Source organism: Hyla sarda, chromosome 1, assembly GCF_029499605.1.
Source record: "Hyla sarda isolate aHylSar1 chromosome 1, aHylSar1.hap1, whole genome shotgun sequence".
Taxonomy (NCBI): domain Eukaryota; kingdom Metazoa; phylum Chordata; class Amphibia; order Anura; family Hylidae; genus Hyla; species Hyla sarda.
Genome location: NC_079189.1, coordinates 431745252 through 431768599, shown reverse-complemented (window position 1 = coordinate 431768599; position 23348 = coordinate 431745252). Strand labels below are relative to the sequence as shown.

General features: G+C 46.7%; 1 protein-coding gene across 3 annotated transcripts in view; it reads right to left on the bottom strand.

Moving 5' to 3' along the window:
• The window catches only part of LOC130282130 (hydroxysteroid 11-beta-dehydrogenase 1-like protein A), a 58388-nt gene that overhangs the window by 21236 nt on the left and 13804 nt on the right, over positions 1-23348 (bottom strand). For 2 of the 3 annotated variants that reach the window (XM_056530070.1, XM_056530064.1), the window contains exons 2-5: positions 21872-22165; positions 20858-20988; positions 9052-9163; positions 3629-3817 (exon numbers count right to left, since the gene is read on the bottom strand). In XM_056530070.1, the coding sequence (XP_056386045.1) occupies positions 3629-3817; positions 9052-9163; positions 20858-20988; positions 21872-21956 (517 nt within the window). In that variant the 5' untranslated portion in view covers positions 21957-22165. Of the gene's footprint in view, positions 1-3628; positions 3818-9051; positions 9164-10383; positions 10526-20857; positions 20989-21871; positions 22166-23348 lie in introns of those variants that run through there. The other variant, XM_056530077.1, reaches the window with a different exon arrangement.

Below are 23348 nucleotides of genomic sequence, written 5' to 3'. Positions count from 1 at the left end.
ATCATCAACCGTTTCTCTCCCAAACTTGTTTCTCCCACTCCTGTTTCCGGTTCTTCTGACATCTTCTCCGTGAAGGAGATACTGGCCTCCAAGACGGTCAGAGGAAAAAGATTTTTCTTGGTAGATTGGGAGGGCTGTGGTCCAGAAGAGAGATCCTGGGAACCTGAGGACAACATCCTAGACAAAAGTCTGGTCCTCAGGTTCTCAGGCTCCAAGAAGAGGGGGAGACCCAAGGGGGGGGGGGGTACTGTTACGCCGAGCGCTCCGGGTCCCCGCTCCTCCCCGGAGCGATCGCAACATCCTCGCAATTGCAGCGCCCCGGTCAGACCTGCTGACCGGGTGCGCTGCGATACCTCTCCCAGCCGGGATGCGATTCGCGATGCGGGTGGCGCCCGCTCGCGATGCGCACCCCGGCTCCCGTACCTGACTCGCTCTCCGTCGGTCCTGTCCCGGCGCGCGCGGCCCCGCTCCTTAGGGCGCGCGCGCGCCGGGTCTCTGCGATTTAAAGGGCCACTGCGCCACTGATTGGCGCAGTTGGCTTAATTAGTGTGTTCACCTGTGCACTCCCTATTTATACCTCACTTCCCCTGCACTCCCTCGCCGGATCTTGTTGCCATTGTGCCAGTGAAAGCGTTTCCTTGTGTGTTCCTAGCCTGTGTTCCAGACCTCCTGCCGTTGCCCCTGAGTACGATCCTTGCTGCCTGCCCCGACCTTCTGCTACGTCCGACCTTGCTCTTGTCTACTCCCTTGTACCGCGCCTATCTTCAGCAGTCAGAGAGGTTGAGCCGTTGCTGGTGGATACGACCTGGTTGCTACCGCCGCTGCAGGACCATCCCGCTTTGCGGCGGGCTCTGGTGAATACCAGTAGCAACTTAGAACCGGTCCACCAGCACGGTCCACGCCAATCCCTCTCTGGCACAGAGGATCCACCTCCTGCCAGCCGAATCGTGACAACAGAGTAGACAGGTAGTGTCTAACTCATCTGTGGTGTTCTCCTCCCTGGGCACTGCAGAAAAGAGGACACCTTGGTGGAGTTACACACTGCCCATTGTGTGCGTACAAGTGGATTGAAAACAATGAATTTATCTGCAAAAATAAAGGAATAAGCTTTGACAAAAATAATGAATTTATGTTTATGTTGGTGATAAGAGATCATATGAAGTAAGCCTGAAGAACAGGTACGCTGTTTTATTACCTGCTACTTTTTTGTGACTGTTGAACAATAAGGTGCATGATAAAACCTTTCTGTATTGTCTGTGATTTAGTATTTCGCATTTTTCTGCTTTGGGTCCTGTTCAGACATTGTGTTAGGTCTGAACAGTTTCTGTGTTTTATTCTCCCTGGTTTGGGAAGGACCTCTTCAGGTGCTGCTCTGGGCTGGTAATTACACCTATTACTCTGACCATGTTTGCATTATGTTCACTATGTCTGTCTGAGCACATGTAACCTGAGTTTTAACCATGGTTATCTGTTCTGTCTGATATACGGTATAAATTTTAGCCTGCTTTGTTTTAGTACCTTTGTTGGGTTTTAGTCCTCTAGTATTGTTTGTTCTGCATATGCTTTGTGTTTCCTGAGTCTGTATTCACACTGTGTCATTTGTCAGTCCTGTTTTGACCTTGTTTGATCCTGGATCTTTTAGGATAGAATCATGTTCTGAGCCTTGTGCTAATCCATCTATCTAGGAGTGAGTTAGTCATGTGTCTGTAACCGTGTTTGCTTATATTTAGGATTTTTGTTTCCTCCTAGGCTAGTATCCTGTTTATACTGTGGAGCGTGCCCGCTAGCTAGGAGCCTATTTGGCTTTAGTATTGATGTCCCTCCATGATTGGAGTGGGGTGTCCAGTATGTTCCCTGTTCTTAGTCCATTGTGAACAGTGCTATTGCTTTCCTGACCCATTTAGTGTTCTGATATTCAGTTAACCTGTTCATCCCCTGCATCTCCTGGTTTTGTCTGCTGTATATTTATCCTCTTATCTAGTCTTGTTCATATTATCATATCTGCAGTTAATCTTGATTCTGGTTTTTGAAGTGTTTTTTAGTATACTGTATCCTGGTTGGTATATCTGTTTGAAGTTTTGTAGCATGCCATTATGTTCCTGATTTGTTTCCCGACATGTATGTTTTGTTTGACTCTTACACGCATGCAGTTTAGCAGTATAGGGACCGTCCTCATGGTTGTCAATCCATCGTTTAGAGCAGATGGGCAATAGAAAGGGACAGCGGTTATAGGGACAGTTAGGGCTCACTAACTCCCTGCCCCCCTTTCATGACACTTTCAACCAGCTACATGTGAGTTTATGTGTAGACTTCAAACCAATGCACAAACACTCTACTTAATGAAATACATTTTGCCCATTCTTGGGTGGTCACAGTGGGCAGAACCCCACCGATCAGCATGTTATAGGGATAACATCTTAGGCAGGTGGGTATAAAGAAAGAAAAGAACAGAGATGGCGCTCTGATACCTCAGTTACCTTTAAACAAATATTTGAGTTTAGCAGAGATATTAAGGAGCAGCTCCCCTTGTACAGTTGTGCTATCTATTGGCAGGCACAACACTGGGGTACGCTTAAGATATTTTGTGGCAGGGTCCGGGAGCCGCTTGCTGTCGGCACTGTTGGCAGCGGTATGGATTGCAGAAGAAGGCAGGTTACAGGTATCCCTGGCAGGGGATTGTCCCAGATCTGACTTATGTGCTTCACCGGAGTGACGGAACAGGATTCTCACAAATGGAAGCTGTATTAACTTTCTATTGACTGATTTACAGTGATATCACTGTACATCAGTCAATAAAAAGTTAATACAGCTACCATTTGTGAGAATCGTGTTCCGACACTCCGGTAAAGGGCTAAAGTACATAAGTCGGATCTGGGACAATCCCCTGCCAGGTATACCCGTAACCTGCCTTCTTCTGCAGGGATAACATCTTGAGTACCCCTTATATCTTACATCTTTGGTGGTGTAGGGCAGTGGGTTAATGTGATATTTTTAAGGGTAAGGGCAGTGAAGGGGTTAATTGAGATGTCCCTGTTGGTCTAGGATGGTGAACAGGGTTAATAAGTTATAGAGAGTTATTTAAGCCTGTGAGTAAACTTTTTCCAATGCAGATTATTTTTGAGTGAAGGCAGGGGTTTGGGGTTCTAAACTTTTAAAGCTATGTGGATTTGGTGCACAATTTGCCTATTTTTTTAAGAATATGATTATTTAGACAGCTGAAATAAAGGGATACTCTGCCTTTTGTCACGCGCCACAGCCACGCCCCTTGTGCCGTCACACCTTCTCAATGCAAGTCTATGGGAGGGGGCGTGACGGCCACCATGCCCCTTCCCATAGACTTGCATTAAGAGGGTGTGGTGTGACGTCATGAGGGGGTGTGGCCATGACATCATGACCCCTGCCACCCCCACCCAGCATTCTAAACGAATGCCGGGTGATGCACAGAGATCACGGGGGCCCAGCTGTGGGACCACCGCGATCGGACATCTTATCCCCTATCTTTTGGATAGAGGATAAGATGTCTAGGGGCGGAGTACCCATTCAATCTACACCACCAATAATGGTTATTGTTTTCAAACATTTAAAAACAAAAAAATACTGTACTATACAACCATGCTATTAATATTACCACTCAGAGAAGACATAACAACGATGCTCCCTTGGGATTCCAGTAGCGCCTTCAGAGCTATGGATGTCAGTTGGACGTAACTGAGGAAATTTACATTGGTAGAACTCAGTAAAGCCTCCATGTCACCTTTAAAAGTTCCAAATGACCCACTTCCTCCCACGTGATTTAACACCAGATAGTCAAGGCCACCTAGACAGAGAGATCAAAAACAAAGACCTGTTGAATAACTGAAATACATCACTGTGGCTGTAGCTAAGTTTGTCACTCTCCTGAACGCCAAGCTTTTTTGGATTTAGGGATGTGAATGCATAGTAATATCAGGTAGAAGAATTGGATACATGGAATAAGTTAGGAGTAAGGGGGCATTCACACCACGTTTTGGCTATATGGCAGCTGGATCTGGCAGGAGAATTAAAAAACCGTCCACAGTTTTGTTGCCAGACAAAAAATCGTGGCAGACCATAGCGGTCCATAAATAAGTCGATCGGAGTCACTAGCTGACTCCATCCGGCTCATTGAAGTGAATGGGGTACGGCAAAGATACGCCAGCATCCGTTTTTTTAAATACTCTCGCCGGATTCACTGTCGTATAGCAGAACTGTGGTGTGAATGCCTCCAAAGAAAACTTTCACAAATACGTTTATCCTTTAGGTTCGTTTCAGATCGTGTTTCAAGGGTCCGATGTAGATATACGTTGGCACCCTCTCATAAAAGGTAAACCAATTATATGTACAATCATAATATTGTTATATGCACAAACAGTGTCTGGGTGTCATGGCTTACTTCTGTGGCTTGGAATCTCCCTGACATGGCGAGAGAGAGAAGAGGAAGAGGAAGAGGGAGAGGGAGAGGGAGAGGGGGAGAGAGAGAGAGAGAGAGAGAACCCCTGTATTATTGAAGTGCATGCACTGACTGGCTGTCTGGTAGCGCCCCCTACAGTACAGGGAGGTATTACATATTCTTGACTACTCTTTACCTGTACCAGGGATAGCTGTTCTTTTGGACACCAGGTGGGGCGGCTACATTTGCTCTTTTCTGGGACACCGTGTGTACTGTACAGGATCCTGAAGAAGCTCCTGTCCTCTACATAGACAGTATTTTTACAGCTTCCAGTATCTCTTTCTTGCTTTTAAATGTAATGACCTGCTTTATCTCTATTAGGTATCTACTAATTCATATATTTATGAAATCATAGATTGTTTCAGAAACATGTAATAATTTTCTTTTTATCAGGTATACATCTGTATAGAAACAAGCCAACCGGCACCAGAAAGCCTTCAAAATAATTAGAACAATGTCCGAAGCCCGTGCTGCAGGGGACCAGGTGTGTTGGCAAGAGTGGAGGTGCTAACGAGGTGAAAAGCTATATGTAGTATACAGGAATCGTTTCGCAGTGAAACTGCTTGATCACACTATGAACGTGATCAAGCAGTTTCACTGCAAAACTATTTGTTGCACTCAGCCAGCTCCACGGAGCTGATGTCTGCTCCCCTCCCTTCCCTCCAACCTGATTTGACTGCATAGCACTTCGTATTTACGAATAAACCTGGATTTGAAAACCTCCATGCTGTGTCTGTGGTGACACACCTGGTTCCCCGCCGCGCGGGCTTTGGACATTGTTCTAATTATTTTTAAGGCTTTCTGGTACCAGTGGGCTTGTTTCTATATAGACGTATACCTGATAAAAAAAATGATTACATGTTTCTGAAAATCATGTTGGCACCCGTAAATTAAGTATTTCTCACAGAAAAGGATTGCAGTAACACATGTTTTGCTATACACATGTTTATTCTCTTTGTGTGTATTGGAACTAAACAAAAAGGGAGGAAAAAAAGCAAATTGGACATAATGTCATACCAAACTCCAAAAACGGGCTGGACAAAATTATTAGCACCCTTTAAAAATTGTGGAAAAATAAAAAAGTTTTAAGCATGTGATGCTCCTTTAAACTCACCTGGGGCAAATAACAGGTGTGGGCAATATAAAAAGCACACCTGAAAGCAGATAAAAAGGAGAGAAGTTCACTTAGTCTTTGCATTGTGTGTCTATGTGTGCCACACTAAGCATGGACAACAGAAAGAGGAGAAGAGAACTGTATGTACTCTCAAGGTTACAAGTCCATCTCCAGAGATCTAGATTTGCCTTTGTCCACATTGCACAACATTATCAAGAAGTTTGCAACCCATGGCACTGTAGCTAATCTCCCTGGGCGTGGACGGAAGAGAAAAATTGATGAAAGGTGTAAATGCAGGATAGTCCGGATGGTGGATAAGCAGCCCCAAACAAGTTCCAAAGATATTCAAGCTGTCCTGCAGACTCAGGGAGCATCAGTGTCAGCGCAAACTACCGGTTGACATTTAAATGAAATGAAACGCTATGGCAGGAGACCCAGGAGGACCCCACTGCTGACACAGGGACATAAAAAAGCAAGGCTACATTTTGCCAAAATGAACTTGAGTAAGCCAAAATCCTTCTGGGAAACTTCTTGTGGACAGATGAGACCAAGATAGAGCTTTTTGGTAAAGCACATGATTCTACTGTTTACAAAAAACAGAATAAGGCCTACAAAGAAAAGAACCCCGTACCTACAGTGAAATATGGTGGAGGTTCAATGATGTTTTGGGGTTGTTTTGCTGCCTCTGGCACTGGGTGCCTTGAATGTGTGCAAGGCATCATGAAATCTGAGGATTACCAACGGATTTTGGGTTGCACTGTACAGCCCAGTGTAAAAAAGCTGGGTTTGCGTCCGAGATCTTGGGTCTTCCAGCAGGACAATGACCCCAAACATACATCAAAAAGCCCCCAGAAATGGATGGCAACAAAGCGCTGGAGCGTTCTGGAGTGGCCAGCAATGAGTCCAGATCTAAATCCCATTGAACACCTGTGGAGAGATCTTAAAATTGCTGTTGGGAAAAGGCGCCCTTCCAATAAGAGAGACCTGGAGCAGTTTGCAAAGGAAGAGTGGTCCAACATTCTGGCTGAGAGGTGTAAGAAGCTTATTGATGGTTATAGGAAGCGACTCATTTCAGTAATTAGGTGTGCGACCAAATATTAAGTTAAGGGTGCCAATAATTTTGTCCAGACCATTTTTGGAGTTTGGTGTGACATTATGTCCAATTTGCTTTTTTTTCCTCCCTTTTTTGATTTAGTTCTAGTACACACAAAGGGAATAAACATGTGTATAGTAAAACATGTGTTACTGCAATCCTTTTCTGTGAGAAATACTTCATTTTTGAAAAAAATTTCAGGGGTGCCAACATTTACAGCCATGACTGTATATATTTATGTTTATGTATATACACAAACAGTAGCAAACATAGGGGGTATTCAACAAGAGTGGTGTGGGTGAATGTCTTTTTACCCCATTAATTTATGTGGTGGAAACTGTGTAACTGGACCAGATTTATTACATGGTGCGAGCATGTGATATATTTGGAGCTGATCACATTTCTTACTTCAGTACAGCACTTTGTATGGTGATACCTCTGTGACTTTTTTGTGTGACTTTTTATCCCGTGCGACAAAATGTGAGACTTTTTAATAATGCAGTTTGGAGTCAGTTTTGTAAGCCAAGTCAGGGCTGGTGTACATTTGCACCTAATTTAGCTCAGTTGTGACAAAAGATGCGACAAACTGAAAAGTCGCATATCATGAATTCCTTACCACTGCATGATATGAACTGAAATTACGACTTGGTATGTTCTTTTAGAAAAACCTTCTAAACCAAAAGTCCCAATGAAAAGTCTCAAAACAGCATCTGAGACAAACTGTGAGACAAAAGAACATCATAGAACCAGGGTAAAAACAATTATAAATTCCCCCATAGTGTATAAAAGGAATATATTCACCTTTTGCATACCGCCAAACCACTATAAACATCCAGCTGGTCCACACACAATTCTGCAGCTGAGACAGCCAGAGAGGAGGCTGAGAGAGTTCATTATTGTGCTTCCTTTCCTGGTTGTTTTATACATGTCGCTTGATAAGCGTCCTGTATACAATTGTAGAAGTGGTAGTGATGCTTCTTTCTTTTGTTCTGTCAATCAGACAGAATACTAAGGAGACCATGATCAGCTGTAAGTGCTAGGGGGCTGCATTTTGCCTGTAACTTTAAAGGAAAACTGTCAATAAACTCCCCCTGCACTAACCAGAGGTACTGGCTGGTAGTGCAGGGGACGCTGAACAATATGATGCCTACCATGCCCGGTTCCGTCCAGCCGTTCACCCGTTATCTTCATTATTCCGGATATGCAAATGATCTTCTAAATGGCATGGGCAGGGTTGCATGCCTCCATCTGGAACTGTGACATCAGCACCGCTCGTCCGCAGCACCGCCCGGCTTATGAACATTCATCTCCCCCGGTACCTCTCTCTCTCCTCCCCGCTCTGTACAGGACTCCACTGCGCATGTGCTGCTTCCTGTGTACACCCGGAAGCAGCCTTAGAGCAGTGGAGTCCTCTACAAAGCAGGGACGAGAGGGTGCGGAGGGAGGGGATGAATATTCATAAGCCGGGCAGTGCTGCAGACGAGCGGCGCTGATGTCACAGTGCCAGATGGAGGCATGTAACCCTGCCCGTGCCAGTTAGAAGATCATTTGCATATCAGGAATAATGAAGATAATGAGCGGATGGATCCGGGCATGGTAGGCAGCATATTGATCAGCATCCCCCGCACTACCAGCCAGTACCTGGTTAGTGCGGGGGGAGTTTAGTGACAGTTTTCCTTTAAAATATAATAAATAATACTGTAATGTTAAAATGCCACCCAAAGGACTTGAATAATGTTATGGACTGCATAATGTATAAAATAAACAAATTATACAAAATAAAAACATATGTAACACAAAAGACAATTATTTACTTTTTTCATATTGGTGATCTGGCATCAGTGTGAATGGTAGTCATACTGTCACTGACAAGAATTGCACAGTGAAGGGAACATTCACACTATGGAATCTCTGTCCAAAAATATTCCAGACTGGCATTGCTGGTTCCCATAGACAGCAATGTATTCCATGCGCTATTCCGCTGAAAGAATGAACATGTTCATTCTGTCAGAAAAGGGATTTCAGTGGAAAAACTCCATTACTAAAACTATGTAGTGTGCACTATGCAGCGGAATCCCATTGACAGCAACCCGAATTCCCAAACAGAATTTAATTGGAAAATTCTTTAGTGTGAATGTGCCCCAAGGGTACTTCTCACACACACACACATATATATATATATATATATATATATATATAATGCGCTGAGGGTTTTCCACAGCGGAAAATATGCTTGCAAATTTGCTGCAGACCGACTGAAGTCAAAAGGCAGTAACATAATACGCAAATGGAATTTCCACTGCATAAAACCTGCAGCAGATTGTGTATGTGTGAACATACATATAAAGTTGGTACATATATAAGTAACTGTTTTACCAAGTTTTTTAATTGCTTCTTGGGCCACATTCTGAGCAGAAGTCAAATTCCCCATATCAGATACCATGTAATGGGCAGATCCTGCCCCTAACTGCAGACAATTCTTTGCCACCTAGAAAAGAAAACAACTTTTAAAATAAAAGCAGATTGTCAATGCTTTAACCTGTGAGACCATGAGATTGCTACTGTATTTTTCTTTTTTTCACAGTATACGTAAGACTCTACAACAAGGTGGTCATAGACATTAAGATAATTCAGACATTCCAACAAAGATTTATCAATAATAGTTGTATTTGTACACACTGGTTTTTTTTTTCTAGTCCTGTCTGGGTTTCCAGTACTTTTGCCTGCAAGGATAGCATAGTCTGTAGTAGTAAAAAGATCATGTAAACCACTTGTTAAAAGTGCAATCCTGTTTTTACAATACATGTCAAGGGGTGTTTCTAGCATTGAGCATCCAGGGTGCAATATTATGACCATACATATTACCATTACCACTAATATTGGCCACATATTACCTCCACGTAATGATTAATACCACCACACTGCTTAAGAATAAAAATATACTATACAAAAACCATAGTGACCATGTAGTGGTAAATACCAGGACTACACAGGTTCTGGAGACCGTATAAGTCATCACAATGCAGTTATATCCATTTATTCTCTGAGCGAATCATAGGCAATGTCTTCTTTAACTGAAGCCATCAAATTTTCCTTTTCTTTTTCATCCAGCCTATGGTACGCTTATGAGGGCACCATACTTTGCAGAGATGAGTTACATTTAGAAAGCATTATTATGGCTGTCATGGTACTATAAGTGCACTTAAATCCCTTCAACCAACTGCAGAGCCTATGTAATACTGCTATCCACCATTCTATTGGCATTATATGAGGGGATCATTGGTTATATTGGTCTTTGCAGTATATACCCTTTATGAGGTCATGGTGTGGACAAATTATTTGGCCCTTTAGTGCTTGTGACGGATCCTCGAGTCACCCTACCTACTTGGATGGACTTTAGGACATCACTATTTGTACCCCTCAGTTGATGTTGTCCAGTGACATAAAGCTCAGAGTTAAAATACTTTTCTTTACGGTTTTCATACACTTTCTGTGGACAATACACCTTTTGCACTCAAGGCACTGTATAGGGAGAGCTAGTTACCTTTGTTGGATTATCTCCCAGACTACCTGTCACCTGTATTGCCTTTATTGGATTATCTCCCAGACTACCTTCCACCTGTATTATCTTTACTGACCCTTCCCCCTGTGATGTCCTTCCTATAAAAGAAGACACTTGTTCCTCAATAAAGAGTTCTGATTTTATACCTGAAGACTGGTGTTGCCTGGTTCTTTGGGTACAAGGATGCAATAATCTCTAGTTCTGCCTGGGGATATTGCCTGTGATAGGCTGGGGCTTGTCATCCGGAAGGAGAAGTCACTTTTGGCGGAGTCAGTCCGTCACAATTGGTGGCAGCGGTGGGATCTGACTTCTCCTGGATCGACACTGAGACCAGACCAGCTGGGGGAGATACAGCCGCTGGCTTGACCCCGGTCTCAGCAACTTACCCTGGCGAGGAAGAGCCTGTAAGGATGGAGGATTTCCGAAGAGAGGTGCAATGGTTCCTAGGCCTCTTCAAAGATCCTCCACCAGAGATCCTACCCAGCTGACACAACTCCGTATAGCGAAGCTGCAGTATGCCATGGAAGAGATGTCCATGCAAGAGAGAGCCTTAATTCGCTTGCAGATTTGGGAAGTTGTTCTTGAGGAGTCGGTGAGAAGCCGAGCACAAGTCCTGCCCACCCCAGAACAGCGCTTCAGGGAACAGGTCCACTTGCGGCTTCGCTACCTCAGAGAGCAACCCACGGGCAGCGAAATGGTTGAGTTGCACAGATTGGTGCCGAAAGAAATGGAGCTCGAGGCTCATTACCGTGCCCTGTACTGGTGGGCAAGCTGCAGGCAGTCGGAGCCAAACACAGCCTGTGCTCCGGAAGGGACAGACTTCGGCTGGCCTGGTCTATTGTGGGATGCATTCGAGGAGCAGTACGACTTTGGCCGTACCGAGGCATACAGACTCTGGGACATCCATGACAAGCGGAGAGAGATGCTGCCGCAGTCGGAGGTGCCAGACCTGGAACCGGATATATCTTGGCTGACGTATCAGGAATGGTACCTCGAGGAAGACTACTTGTCCTTGTTTGAGGGGGATTTCTACGGTCACGAGCCATGTACAGCAGAGGAAACCAGCACAGATGAGACGGCTGGTCTCTGTCTTCCCCTTCCCCTGGATTGTACACTGGACCGCGACGCTCTAGCAGTATCCGGTCAGGACACCAGGGTGGAAGCCCTGGCATTAGGGCTGAATTCTGCTACACTCTGTCCAGCATCAGACACCACTGCCAGCTCTACAGCTACAGAGGGGTCAGTGATCCCTGTACCAATCCACCCTGGATCGCAGGCAGTTGGCCTGGATCCACAGAGACTGTTTAACAGCACAGGAGCAAGCACAGACGGTGCGGCTCCCCAGATGGAGAATTTTACCCCAGGAGATGGAGCGGTCGGCTCATCTCCCCAGCGCAAGAGGTGGCAACCGGATGAGGAGGCAGTTGACCTCCCTCTCCACATACTGAGCACAGCCCCGGCTGAAGCGCCGGCTTCAGGGCAGAGTCCTACTACACTCTGCTCAACAACGAATACTGCAGCTACAGAGGGAACCGTGATCCCTACACTGGTACAGCCGGGATCGCAGGCAGTCGGCCTGGATCCCCAGCGGCTGTGCAATGGTACTGGTGAAAGCACAGTTGGTGCAGCTTCCCCGCTGCAGAATTCCATATTGGGAGATGAAGTGGTCGGTTTACCTCCCCAGCGCCAGACATTGCAAACAGGTGAGAAGGTAGTTGACCTTCCTCTCCACCTAGTGATCACTTGTCCGGCTGAAGGGCCGGCATCAGGGCAGAGTTTTGCTACAATCAGCCTAGCACTGAAGACTGCCGGCAGGTCTGCAGTTACAGATGGGACTGTGGTCCCTGCATCGGTCCAGTCAGGATCCCAGACGGTTGATCCGGACCCCCAGCGGCTGTGGAACCGCACAGGGGTTGGCACAGTCGGTGCGGCTCCTCAGTGGCAGATGTTGCAACCGAGTGAGGAAGCAGTCAGCCCCCTGCCCCTTCAACTGGTGACAGATGGAGTTTTCCTTTGGGAAAGGTTGCTTGGGAGGGGCTCGGAAGCTAGCCTCCTTCCCACAGACTATGGGCCAGGCCAGGCCTTCCCCCTCCCCTGGCCAGGGAGGGGGGGGAAAGCAGAAACATTTTATGAGGGGAGCCCCAGTAAGCTTCATACAGGGTTTGCTGGTGTTGGATTACATTGTTGCCGCACACCCCAACCAAGAGGAGGACCACTGCGTCTGGTGGTTGAAGCCAGGACAGCCCCAAGTGGATCCGTTGGGATCGCTCCGGGTCTGCCGTTTTAACCCCTTAAGGACCAAGGACGTATCGGTACGTCCTTGGTCCTGCTCGTCTGATATAACGCGGGGTTACACAGTAACCCCGCGTCATATCACGGCGGGCCCGGCGTCATAGTGAAGCCGGGACCCGCCTCTAATAGCGCGTAGCGCCGATCGCGGCGCCGCGAGCTATTAACCCTTTAGCCGCGCGCTCAGAGCTGAGCCGTGCGGCTAAAAGTGAAAGTGAAAGTTCCCAGCTAGCTCAGTCGGGCTGTTCGGGATAGCCGCGGCTAATCGCGGCATCTCGAACAGCTGACAGGACAGCGGGAGGGCCCCTTCCTGCCTCCTCGCTGTCCGATCGCCGAATGACTGCTCAGTGCCTGAGATCCAGGTATGAGCAGTCATGCGGCAGAATCGTTGATCACTGGTTTCTTATGAGAAACCAGTGATCAGCATAGGAGATCAGTGTATGCAGTGTTATAGGTCCCTATGGGACCTATAACACTGCAAAAAAAAAGTGAAAAAAAAGTGAATAAAGATCATTTAACTCCTCCCCTATTAAAAGTTTGAATCACCCCCCTTTTCCAATAAAAAAAAAAAACACAGCGTAAATAAAAATAAAAATAAACATATATGGTATCACCGCGTGCGTAAATGTCCGAATTATAAAAATATATCATTAATTAAACCGCTCGGTCAATGGTGTGCGCGCAAAAAAATTCCAAAGTCCAAAATAGTGCATTTTTGGTCACTTTTTATATCAATAAGATCAATAAGTCCTATCAATGCAAAAATGGTAACGTTAAAAACTTCAGATCACGGCGCAAAAAATGAGCCCTCATACTGCCCCATACATGGAAAAATAAAAAAGTTATAGGGGTCAGAAGATGACAATTTTAAACGTATTAATTTTCCTGCATGTAGTTATGATTTTTTCCAGAAGTCCGACAAAATCAAACCTATATAAGTAGGGTATCATTTTAATCGTATGGACCTACAGAATAAATATCAGGTGTCATTTTTACCGAAAAATGTACTACGTAGAAACGGAAGCCCCCAAAAGTTACAAAACAGCGTTTTTTTTCAATTTTGTCGCACAATGATTTTTTTTACCGTTTCACCGTAGATTTTTGGGCAAAATGACTGACGTCATTACAAACTAGAATTGGTGGCGCAAAAAATAAGCCATCATATGGATTTTTAGGTGCAAAATTGAAAGAGTTATGATTTTTTAAAGGAAAAGAGCAAAAAACGAAAATGCAAAAACGGAAAAACCCCCGATCCTTAAGGGGTTAAAAGGGGGAGCACTGTGATGGATCCTAGAGTCACCCTACCTACTTGGATGGACTTTAGGACATCACTATTTGTACCCCTCAGTTGATGTTGTCCAGTGACATAAAGCTCAGAGTTAAAATACTTGTATTTACTGTTTTCATACACTTTCTGTGCACAATACACCTTTTGCACTCAAGGCACTGTATAGGGAGAGCTAATTACCTTTGTTGGATTATCTCCCAGACTATCTGTCACCTGTATTGCCTTTATTGGATTATCTCCCAGACTACCTGTCACCTGTATTGCCTTTATTGGATTATCTCCCAGACTACCTTCCACCTGTATTGTCTTTACTGACCCTTCCCCCTGTGATGTCCTTCCTATAAAAGAAGACACTTGTTCCTCAATAAAGAGTTCTGATTTTATACCTGAAGACTGGTGTTGCCTGGTTCTTTGGGTACAAGGATGCAATAATCTCTAGTTCTGCCTGGGGATATTGCCTGTGATAGGCTGGGGCTTGTCATCCGGAAGGAGAAGTCACTTTTGGCGGAGTCAGTCCGTCACAGTGCTGTTAGTAAAATGCAGGACTGTATTATTTCAGAGATTTGCTGTTATACAAACACATTGTTTGAGACAGGTTTCATACTAAAGTAATATGTAGGAAGAAAATTCTGATGAAGGGGTTTAGGTACAGACAGAAGGGGGTGCATGCGTGAAGGGCAGAAAGAACATGCCTTGAGGCTCATGCCCAAAATCTTTTTAGATTCTAGCATGCCTCCGGTCATGTCACTTCTTTTGTGCAGGGGTTTGAGCAGTGACACTGCACTGTTTGGGTTATAGAAATCCCCATATTCTCCACATCCATAAACAATGGCCCTCATTTACTATTGCAAACCTGACATGTTTTGTCGGATTGTGTGCCTGTGCCAGATTCTGTCGCATTGCGCCAGAAATTCTGTCTGCGCCAGATTTTGCGCCAGAAATTGCGCCAGAATAAAAAAAAAGACTAACTCTCCATTTTGCTAAGAAAACCCGAAAAAGGGGCGTGGACATCAGAAACGGGGCGTGGTCTTGGAAAGGGGGCGTGTTCCCGACATTCACAAAAACCTAATATATTTACTAAGGTTTCCACATGAAATGTGGTGGATTTCAGCTGAGGAAAACCCGACAGATGAGAGCATGTGTAAAAGTGTAGGGAAAGTGGAAAATGTAGGGAAACCTTAGTAAATACCATGGAAAATAAATTGTATGCAATTAAAACCCACAAAGAAACCTACACTCCACTCTTAGTAAATCAGGGCCAATGCATTTTGTGCCCACGTGAGTGTAAACTGCAATTCTAAGCATTGTGAACTTAATTGATACAATCTGCTGGAAATACAGTATTATTGACACAAACTTTTGGTATGTAATTGTTACGCCGAGCGCTCCGGGTCCCCGCTCCTCCCCGGAGCGCTCGCTTCACTCTCCCCGCGGCAGCGCTCCGGTCACGTCCTCTGACCCGGGGCGCTGCGATTCCGCTGCCAGCCGGGATGCGATTCGCGATGCGGGTAGCGCCCGCTCGCGATGCGCACCCCGGCTCCCCTACCTGACTCGCTCTCCGTCTGTTCTGTCCCGGCGCGCGCGGCCCCGCTCCCTAGGGCGCGCGCGCGCCGGGTCTCTGCGATTTAAAGGGCCACTGCGCCGCTGATTGGCGCAGTGGTCCCAATTAGTGTGTTCACCTGTGCACTTCCCTATATCACCTCACTTCCCCTGCACTCCCTTGCCGGATCTTGTTGCCTTAGTGCCAGTGAAAGCGTTCCTTGTGTGTTCCTTGCCTGTGTTTCCAGACCTTCTGCCGTTGCCCCTGACTACGATCCTTGCTGCCTGCCCCGACCTTCTGCTACGTCCGACCTTGCTTTTGCCTACTCCCTTGTACCGCGCCTATCTTCAGCAGCCAGAGAGGTGAGCCGTTGCTAGTGGATACGACCTGGTCACTACCGCCGCAGCAAGACCATCCCGCTTTGCGGCGGGCTCTGGTGAAAACCAGTAGTGGCTTAGAACCGGTCCACTAGCACGGTCCACGCCAATCCCTCTCTGGCACAGAGGATCCACTACCTGCCAGCCGGCATCGTGACAGTAGATCCGGCCATGGATCCCGCTGAAGTTCCTCTGCCAGTTGTCGCTGACCTCACCACGGTGGTCGCCCAGCAGTCACAACAGATAGCGCAACAAGGCCAACAGCTGTCTCAACTGACCGTTATGCTACAACAGTTACTACCACAGCTTCAGCAGTCATCTCCTCCGCCAGCTCCTGCACCTCCTCCGCAGCGAGTGGCCGCTCCTGGGATACGCTTATCCTTGCCGGATAAATTTGATGGGGACTCTAAGTTTTGCCGTGGCTTTCTTTCCCAATGTTCCCTGCATCTGGAGATGATGTCGGACCTGTTTCCCACTGAAAGGTCTAAGGTGGCTTTCGTAGTCAGCCTTCTGTCCGGAAAAGCCCTGTCATGGGCCACACCGCTCTGGGACCGCAATGACCCCGTCACTGCCTCTGTACACTCCTTCTTCTCGGAAATCCGAAGTGTCTTTGAGGAACCTGCCCGAGCCTCTTCTGCTGAGACTGCCCTGTTGAACCTGGTCCAGGGTAATTCTTCCGTTGGCGAGTATGCCGTACAATTCCGTACTCTTGCTTCAGAATTGTCCTGGAATAATGAGGCCCTCTGCGCGACCTTCAAAAAAGGCCTATCCAGCAACATTAAAGATGTTCTGGCCGCACGAGAAATTCCTGCTAATCTACATGAACTTATTCACCTAGCCACTCGCATTGACATGCGTTTTTCCGAAAGGCGTCAGGAACTCCGCCAAGATATGGACTCTGTTCGCACGAGGCGTTTCTTCTCCTCGGCTCCTCTCTCCTCTGGTCCCCTGCAATCTGTTCCTGTGCCTCCCGCCGTGGAGGCTATGCAGGTCGACCGGTCTCGCCTGACACCTCAAGAGAGGACACGACGCCGTATGGAGAACCTCTGCCTGTACTGTGCTAGTACCGAACACTTCCTGAGAGATTGTCCTATCCGTCCTCCTCGCCTGGAAAGACGTACGCTGACTCCGCACAATGGTGAGACAGTCCTTGATGTCTACTCTGCTTCTCCACGTCTTACTGTGCCTGTGCGGATGTCTGCCTCTGCCTTCTCCTTCTCTACAGTGGCCTTCTTGGACTCAGGATCTGCAGGAAATTTTATTTTGGCCTCTCTCGTCAACAGGTTCAACATCCCGGTGACCAGTCTCGCCAGACCCCTCTACATCAATTGTGTAAATAATGAAAGATTGGACTGTACCATACGTTTCCGCACGGAGCCCCTTCTTATGAGCATCGGATCTCATCATGAGAGGATTGAACTTTTGGTCCTCCCCAATTGCACCTCGGAAATTCTCCTTGGACTTCCCTGGCTTCAACTTCATTCCCCTACCCTGGATTGGTCCACTGGGGAGATCAAGAGTTGGGGGTCCTCTTGTTCCAAGAACTGTCTAAAACCGGTTCTCAGTAACCCTTGCCGTAACTCTGTGGTTCCTCCAGTAACCGGTCTCCCTAAGGCCTATATGGACTTCGCGGATGTTTTCTGCAAAAAACAAGCTGAGACTCTACCTCCTCACAGGCCTTATGATTGCCCTATCGACCTCCTCCCGGGCACTACTCCACCCCGGGGCAGAATTTATCCTCTCTCTGCCCCAGAGACTCTTGCCATGTCCGAATACGTCCAGGAGAATCTAAAAAAGGGCTTTATCCGTAAATCCTCCTCTCCTGCCGGAGCCGGATTTTTCTTTGTGTCCAAAAAAGATGGCTCCCTACGTCCTTGCATTGACTACCGCGGTCTTAATAAAATCACGGTTAAGAACCGCTACCCCTTACCCCTCATATCTGAACTCTTTGATCGCCTCCAAGGTGCCCACATCTTCACTAAATTGGACTTAAGAGGCGCCTATAACCTCATCCGCATCAGAGAGGGGGACGAGTGGAAAACGGCATTTAACACCAGAGATGGACACTTTGAGTATCTGGTCATGCCCTTTGGACTGTGCAACGCCCCTGCCGTCTTCCAAGACTTTGTCAATGAAATTTTTCGTGATTTGTTATACTCCTGTGTTGTTGTATATCTGGACGATATCCTAATTTTTTCTGCCAATCTAGAAGAACACCGCCAGCATGTCCGTATGGTTCTTCAGAGACTTCGTGACAACCAACTCTATGCCAAAATTGAGAAATGTCTGTTTGAATGCCAATCTCTTCCTTTTCTAGGATATTTGGTCTCTGGCCAGGGACTACAGATGGATCCAGACAAACTCTCTGCCGTCTTAGATTGGCCACGCCCCTCCGGACTCCGTGCTATCCAACGCTTTTTGGGGTTCGCCAATTATTACAGGCAATTTATTCCACATTTTTCTACCATTGTGGCTCCTATCGTGGCTTTAACCAAAAAAAATGCTGATCCCAAGTCCTGGCCTCCTCAAGCAGAAGACGCCTTTAAACGACTCAAGTCTGCCTTTTCTTCGGCTCCCGTCCTCTCCAGACCTGACCCTTCCAAACCCTTCCTATTGGAGGTTGATGCCTCCTCAGTGGGAGCTGGAGCTGTTCTTCTACAAAAAAATTCTTCCGGGCATGCTGTCACTTGTGGTTTTTTCTCTAGGACCTTCTCTCCAGCGGAGAGGAACTACTCCATCGGGGATCGAGAGCTTCTAGCCATCAAATTAGCACTTGAGGAATGGAGGCATCTGCTGGAGGGATCAAGTTCTCCTGTTATTATCTACACCGACCACAAGAACCTCTCCTACCTCCAGTCTGCCCAACGGCTGAATCCTCGCCAGGCCCGGTGGTCTCTGTTCTTTGCCCGATTTAATTTTGAGATTCACTTTCGTCCTGCCGATAAGAACATTAGGGCCGATGCTCTCTCTCGTTCCTCGGATGCCTCAGAAGTTGAACTCTCTCCGCAACACATCATTCCACCTGACTGCCTGATCTCCACTTCTCCTGCCTCCATCAGGCAGACTCCTCCAGGAAAGACCTTTGTTTCTCCTCGCCAACGCCTCGGAATCCTCAAATGGGGTCACTCCTCCCATCTCGCAGGTCATGCGGGTATCAAGAAATCTGTGCAACTCATCTCCCGCTTCTATTGGTGGCCGACTCTGGAGACGGATGTTGTGGACTTTGTGCGAGCCTGCACTATCTGTGCCCGGGATAAGACTCCTCGCCAGAAGCCCGCTGGTTTTCTTCATCCTCTGCCTGTCCCCGAACAGCCTTGGTCTCTGATTGGTATGGATTTTATTACTGATTTACCCCCTTCCCGTGGCAACACTGTTATTTGGGTGGTCGTTGATCGATTCTCCAAAATGGCACATTTCATCCCTCTTCCTGGTCTTCCTTCTGCGCCTCAGTTGGCTAAACAATTTTTTGTACACATTTTTCGTCTTCACGGGTTGCCTACGCAGATTGTCTCGGATAGAGGCGTCCAATTCGTGTCTAAATTCTGGAGGGCTCTCTGTAAACAACTCAAGATTAAATTAAATTTTTCTTCTGCATATCATCCCCAGTCCAATGGACAAGTAGAAAGGATTAACCAGATCTTGGGTGATTATTTGCGACATTTTGTTTCCTCCCGCCAGGATGACTGGGCAGATCTCCTCCCATGGGCCGAATTCTCGTATAACTTCAGGGTCTCTGAGTCTTCCTCCAAATCCCCATTTTTCGTGGTGTACGGCCGTCACCCTCTTCCCCCCCTCCCTACTCCCTTGCCCTCTGGTCTGCCCGCTGTGGATGAAATTTCTCGTGACCTTTCCATCATATGGAGAGAGACCCAAAATTCTCTCTTACAGGCTTCATCACGCATGAAGAAGTTCGCGGATAAGAAAAGAAGAGCTTCCCCCGTTTTTTCCCCTGGAGACAAGGTATGGCTCTCCGCTAAATATGTCCGCTTCCGTGTCCCTAGCTACAAGTTGGGACCACGCTATCTTGGTCCTTTCAAAATTTTGTGTCAAATTAATCCTGTCTCTTATAAACTTCTTCTTCCTCCCTCTCTTCGTATCCCTAATGCCTTTCACGTCTCTCTTCTCAAACCACTCATCCTCAACCGTTTTTCTCCCAAATCTGTTCCTCCCACTCCTGTTTCTGGCTCCTCGGACATCTTCTCGGTCAAAGAAATTTTAGCTGCCAAAAAGGTCAGAGGGAAAAATTTTTTTTTAGTGGACTGGGAGGGTTGTGGTCCTGAAGAGAGATCCTGGGAACCTGAGGACAACATCCTAGACAAAAGTCTGCTCCTCAGGTTCTCAGGCTCCAAGAAGAGGGGGAGACCCAAGGGGGGGGGTACTGTTACGCCGAGCGCTCCGGGTCCCCGCTCCTCCCCGGAGCGCTCGCTTCACTCTCCCCGCGGCAGCGCTCCGGTCACGTCCTCTGACCCGGGGCGCTGCGATTCCGCTGCCAGCCGGGATGCGATTCGCGATGCGGGTAGCGCCCGCTCGCGATGCGCACCCCGGCTCCCCTACCTGACTCGCTCTCCGTCTGTTCTGTCCCGGCGCGCGCGGCCCCGCTCCCTAGGGCGCGCGCGCGCCGGGTCTCTGCGATTTAAAGGGCCACTGCGCCGCTGATTGGCGCAGTGGTCCCAATTAGTGTGTTCACCTGTGCACTTCCCTATATCACCTCACTTCCCCTGCACTCCCTTGCCGGATCTTGTTGCCTTAGTGCCAGTGAAAGCGTTCCTTGTGTGTTCCTTGCCTGTGTTTCCAGACCTTCTGCCGTTGCCCCTGACTACGATCCTTGCTGCCTGCCCCGACCTTCTGCTACGTCCGACCTTGCTTTTGCCTACTCCCTTGTACCGCGCCTATCTTCAGCAGCCAGAGAGGTGAGCCGTTGCTAGTGGATACGACCTGGTCACTACCGCCGCAGCAAGACCATCCCGCTTTGCGGCGGGCTCTGGTGAAAACCAGTAGTGGCTTAGAACCGGTCCACTAGCACGGTCCACGCCAATCCCTCTCTGGCACAGAGGATCCACTACCTGCCAGCCGGCATCGTGACAGTAATGTAAAATGTATTTCTATGTAAATCTATACAGACATACCTCCTGTAGTTGTTTAGCCCTTCTGGCGGTGAGCATCACATGAGCCCCCATTTCAGAAAATGTATATGCAATCTGTTCTCCAATCCCTGTACTGGATCCAGTCACCAGTACTCTCTTTCCTTTTACCATGTCTAGAAGCAAGCAAAGACACAATAATCACAGCTGGCCTATGCTCCGATAATCCTATCATGATTTTTTACTTGACATGTAAATGCTATATAAACTGCAAAAAGGCAAGATGAACTAGTCCCTGCAATACCATATTCATTTTATTTGTGTTAAAGGGGTACTCCCCTGGAAATCTTTTTTTTTTTTTTTAAATCAACTGGTGCCAGAAAGTTAAACAGTTTTGTAAATCACTTCTATTAAAAAATCTTAATCCTTCCAGTACTTTTTAGGGGCTGTATACTAAAGAGAAATCCAAAAAGAAATGCATTTCCTGTGATGTCCTGACCACAGTGCTCTCTGCTGACCTCTGCTGTCCATTTTAGAAACTATCCAGAGAAGAAGAAAATCCCCATAGAAAACATATGCTTCTCTGGACAGTTGCTAAAATGGACAGCAGAGGTCAGTAGAGAGCACTGTGGTCAGGACATCACAGGAAATGCATTTCTTTTTGGATTTCTCTTTAGTATACAGCAGCTGATAAGTACTGGAAGGATTAAGATTTCTTAATAGAAGTGATTTACAAATCTGTTTAACTTTCTGGCACCAGTTGATTTAAAAAAAATAAAAGTTTTCCACGGGAGTACCCCTTTAATACAGTATAGTAAACATTAATGTGAATGCAGAAACTGCCCCATAGCACACTGTATAGCAGTGGTCTCCAACCTGCAGACTTCCAGATGTTGCAAAACTACAACTCCCAGCATGCACGGACAGCCAACGGCTGTCCGGGCATGCTGGGAGTTGCAGTTTTGCAACATCTGGAGGTCTGCAGGTTGGAGACCACTGCTGTATAGGATACTACAAAAAGCACATGTATATATTACCATAATATATAAACATACTCACCTGGAGTTATGGTCTCTGTGCTGTAAAAGTAATAGGCACAAAGCCCTATGACTACAGAGAACAGCGGTAGCTTTATTCCTACCATCCTGCAAAACAATTTGATGGCGACAAGAAAAGTGACCACAAGTCAGCACAGTTCATTCAATTTATGAGCATTGAGTCGCAGCTTCTCTCCCAGAGTCTGGCCTTGATACTTTTACAATGAGGTTAAATGCTCCTCCCAGGTCAAAGTCTGACAGCCAGCAAATACACCCATTTTTTCATTGCTTCTTCTAAAAAGTTCTGTGGATGATACTAAAATAAAGTTATTAAGAGAAGCTACAAAGGACATTGAGGCAAAGGGTAATATCTAAAAGAGGTTAACTTACAATGTATGCAACCAAAACAGTATACTTACACCCACCTTGCTGCGAATATTAAAGGGGTTGTGCGCTGCCCTGGCTTTCGGAGCTCCGAACGCTGTGTGCGGGCTTCCGTGTTGGCGGCCGCCGGGCGTGACATCACACCCGTCCCCTCTACCAAAGTCTATGGGAATTCTCCTTCCCATAGACTTTCGTTGAGGGGCGGGCATGACGTCACGAGGGGGCGGCCGCGAACATGGAAGCCCGCACACAGCGTTCGGAGTAATGAACTTCCGGACGCTGCGTGGGGAGCTCCAAAAGCCAGGGCAGCGCACAACCCCTTTAACTTTTTTTCCCCTACTTTAACATCTTTTCTCAGCTCCTCAGAAATCCTCAGCTCCCGCTTTTCATTAATGTCTATCATTATGTGATAATTTCTCCCTAGTAGAGCAAAAGAACCTCCTTTGATTTCATTTCTGTGTTAGTATAAACCGTACCAACATACAGTCACTGAATAGCAACACTGTCTAAAAGTTAGATCAGCTGCAGGTGCTTGAAGGAGATAATAGTGTACCTGCTGAGCAGCCTAAAGGAATGAGTATTAGTTATTGCTCTATAAGGATATGCTTTTGGGTAGGGAGTATATATTGGGTTACTCCTTGGCTAATTACAGTCCTATTGTGGCCATATATTCCAGTTTGACTGCCGGTCTGATGACCCAAACTGACAGCTGTCCCTGTATAAAGATTTTATTAAGTCACTATATGTTGAGGACTGTAGTCACAGTAATGTGTTTATGCATTCTGAGTAAAGAAAGAAGGGGTAAGCCACTGTCTGACTCTTTTGGTGGCTGGTTATCTCCACAGACAAAAGAATTGGGTAATTGAAATTCAATATACCAGATCCTTTAGATATGATCTTGGGGGAGTCCCACAAAAATTAAAGCAACTTTTTCTTTATGTTATGTGTATGGGGTGGGGGGTTGCTTTACCTTTACAATAAAAACACATAATTGTACAAAGGCTCTCTTTTCTAAGCTAAACACCCCTCCAGTCTATAGACCCCATTCTATTTAACCCCTTAAGGACACAGCCCATTTTCACCTCTAGGACGCAGCCCTTTTTTGCACATCTGAC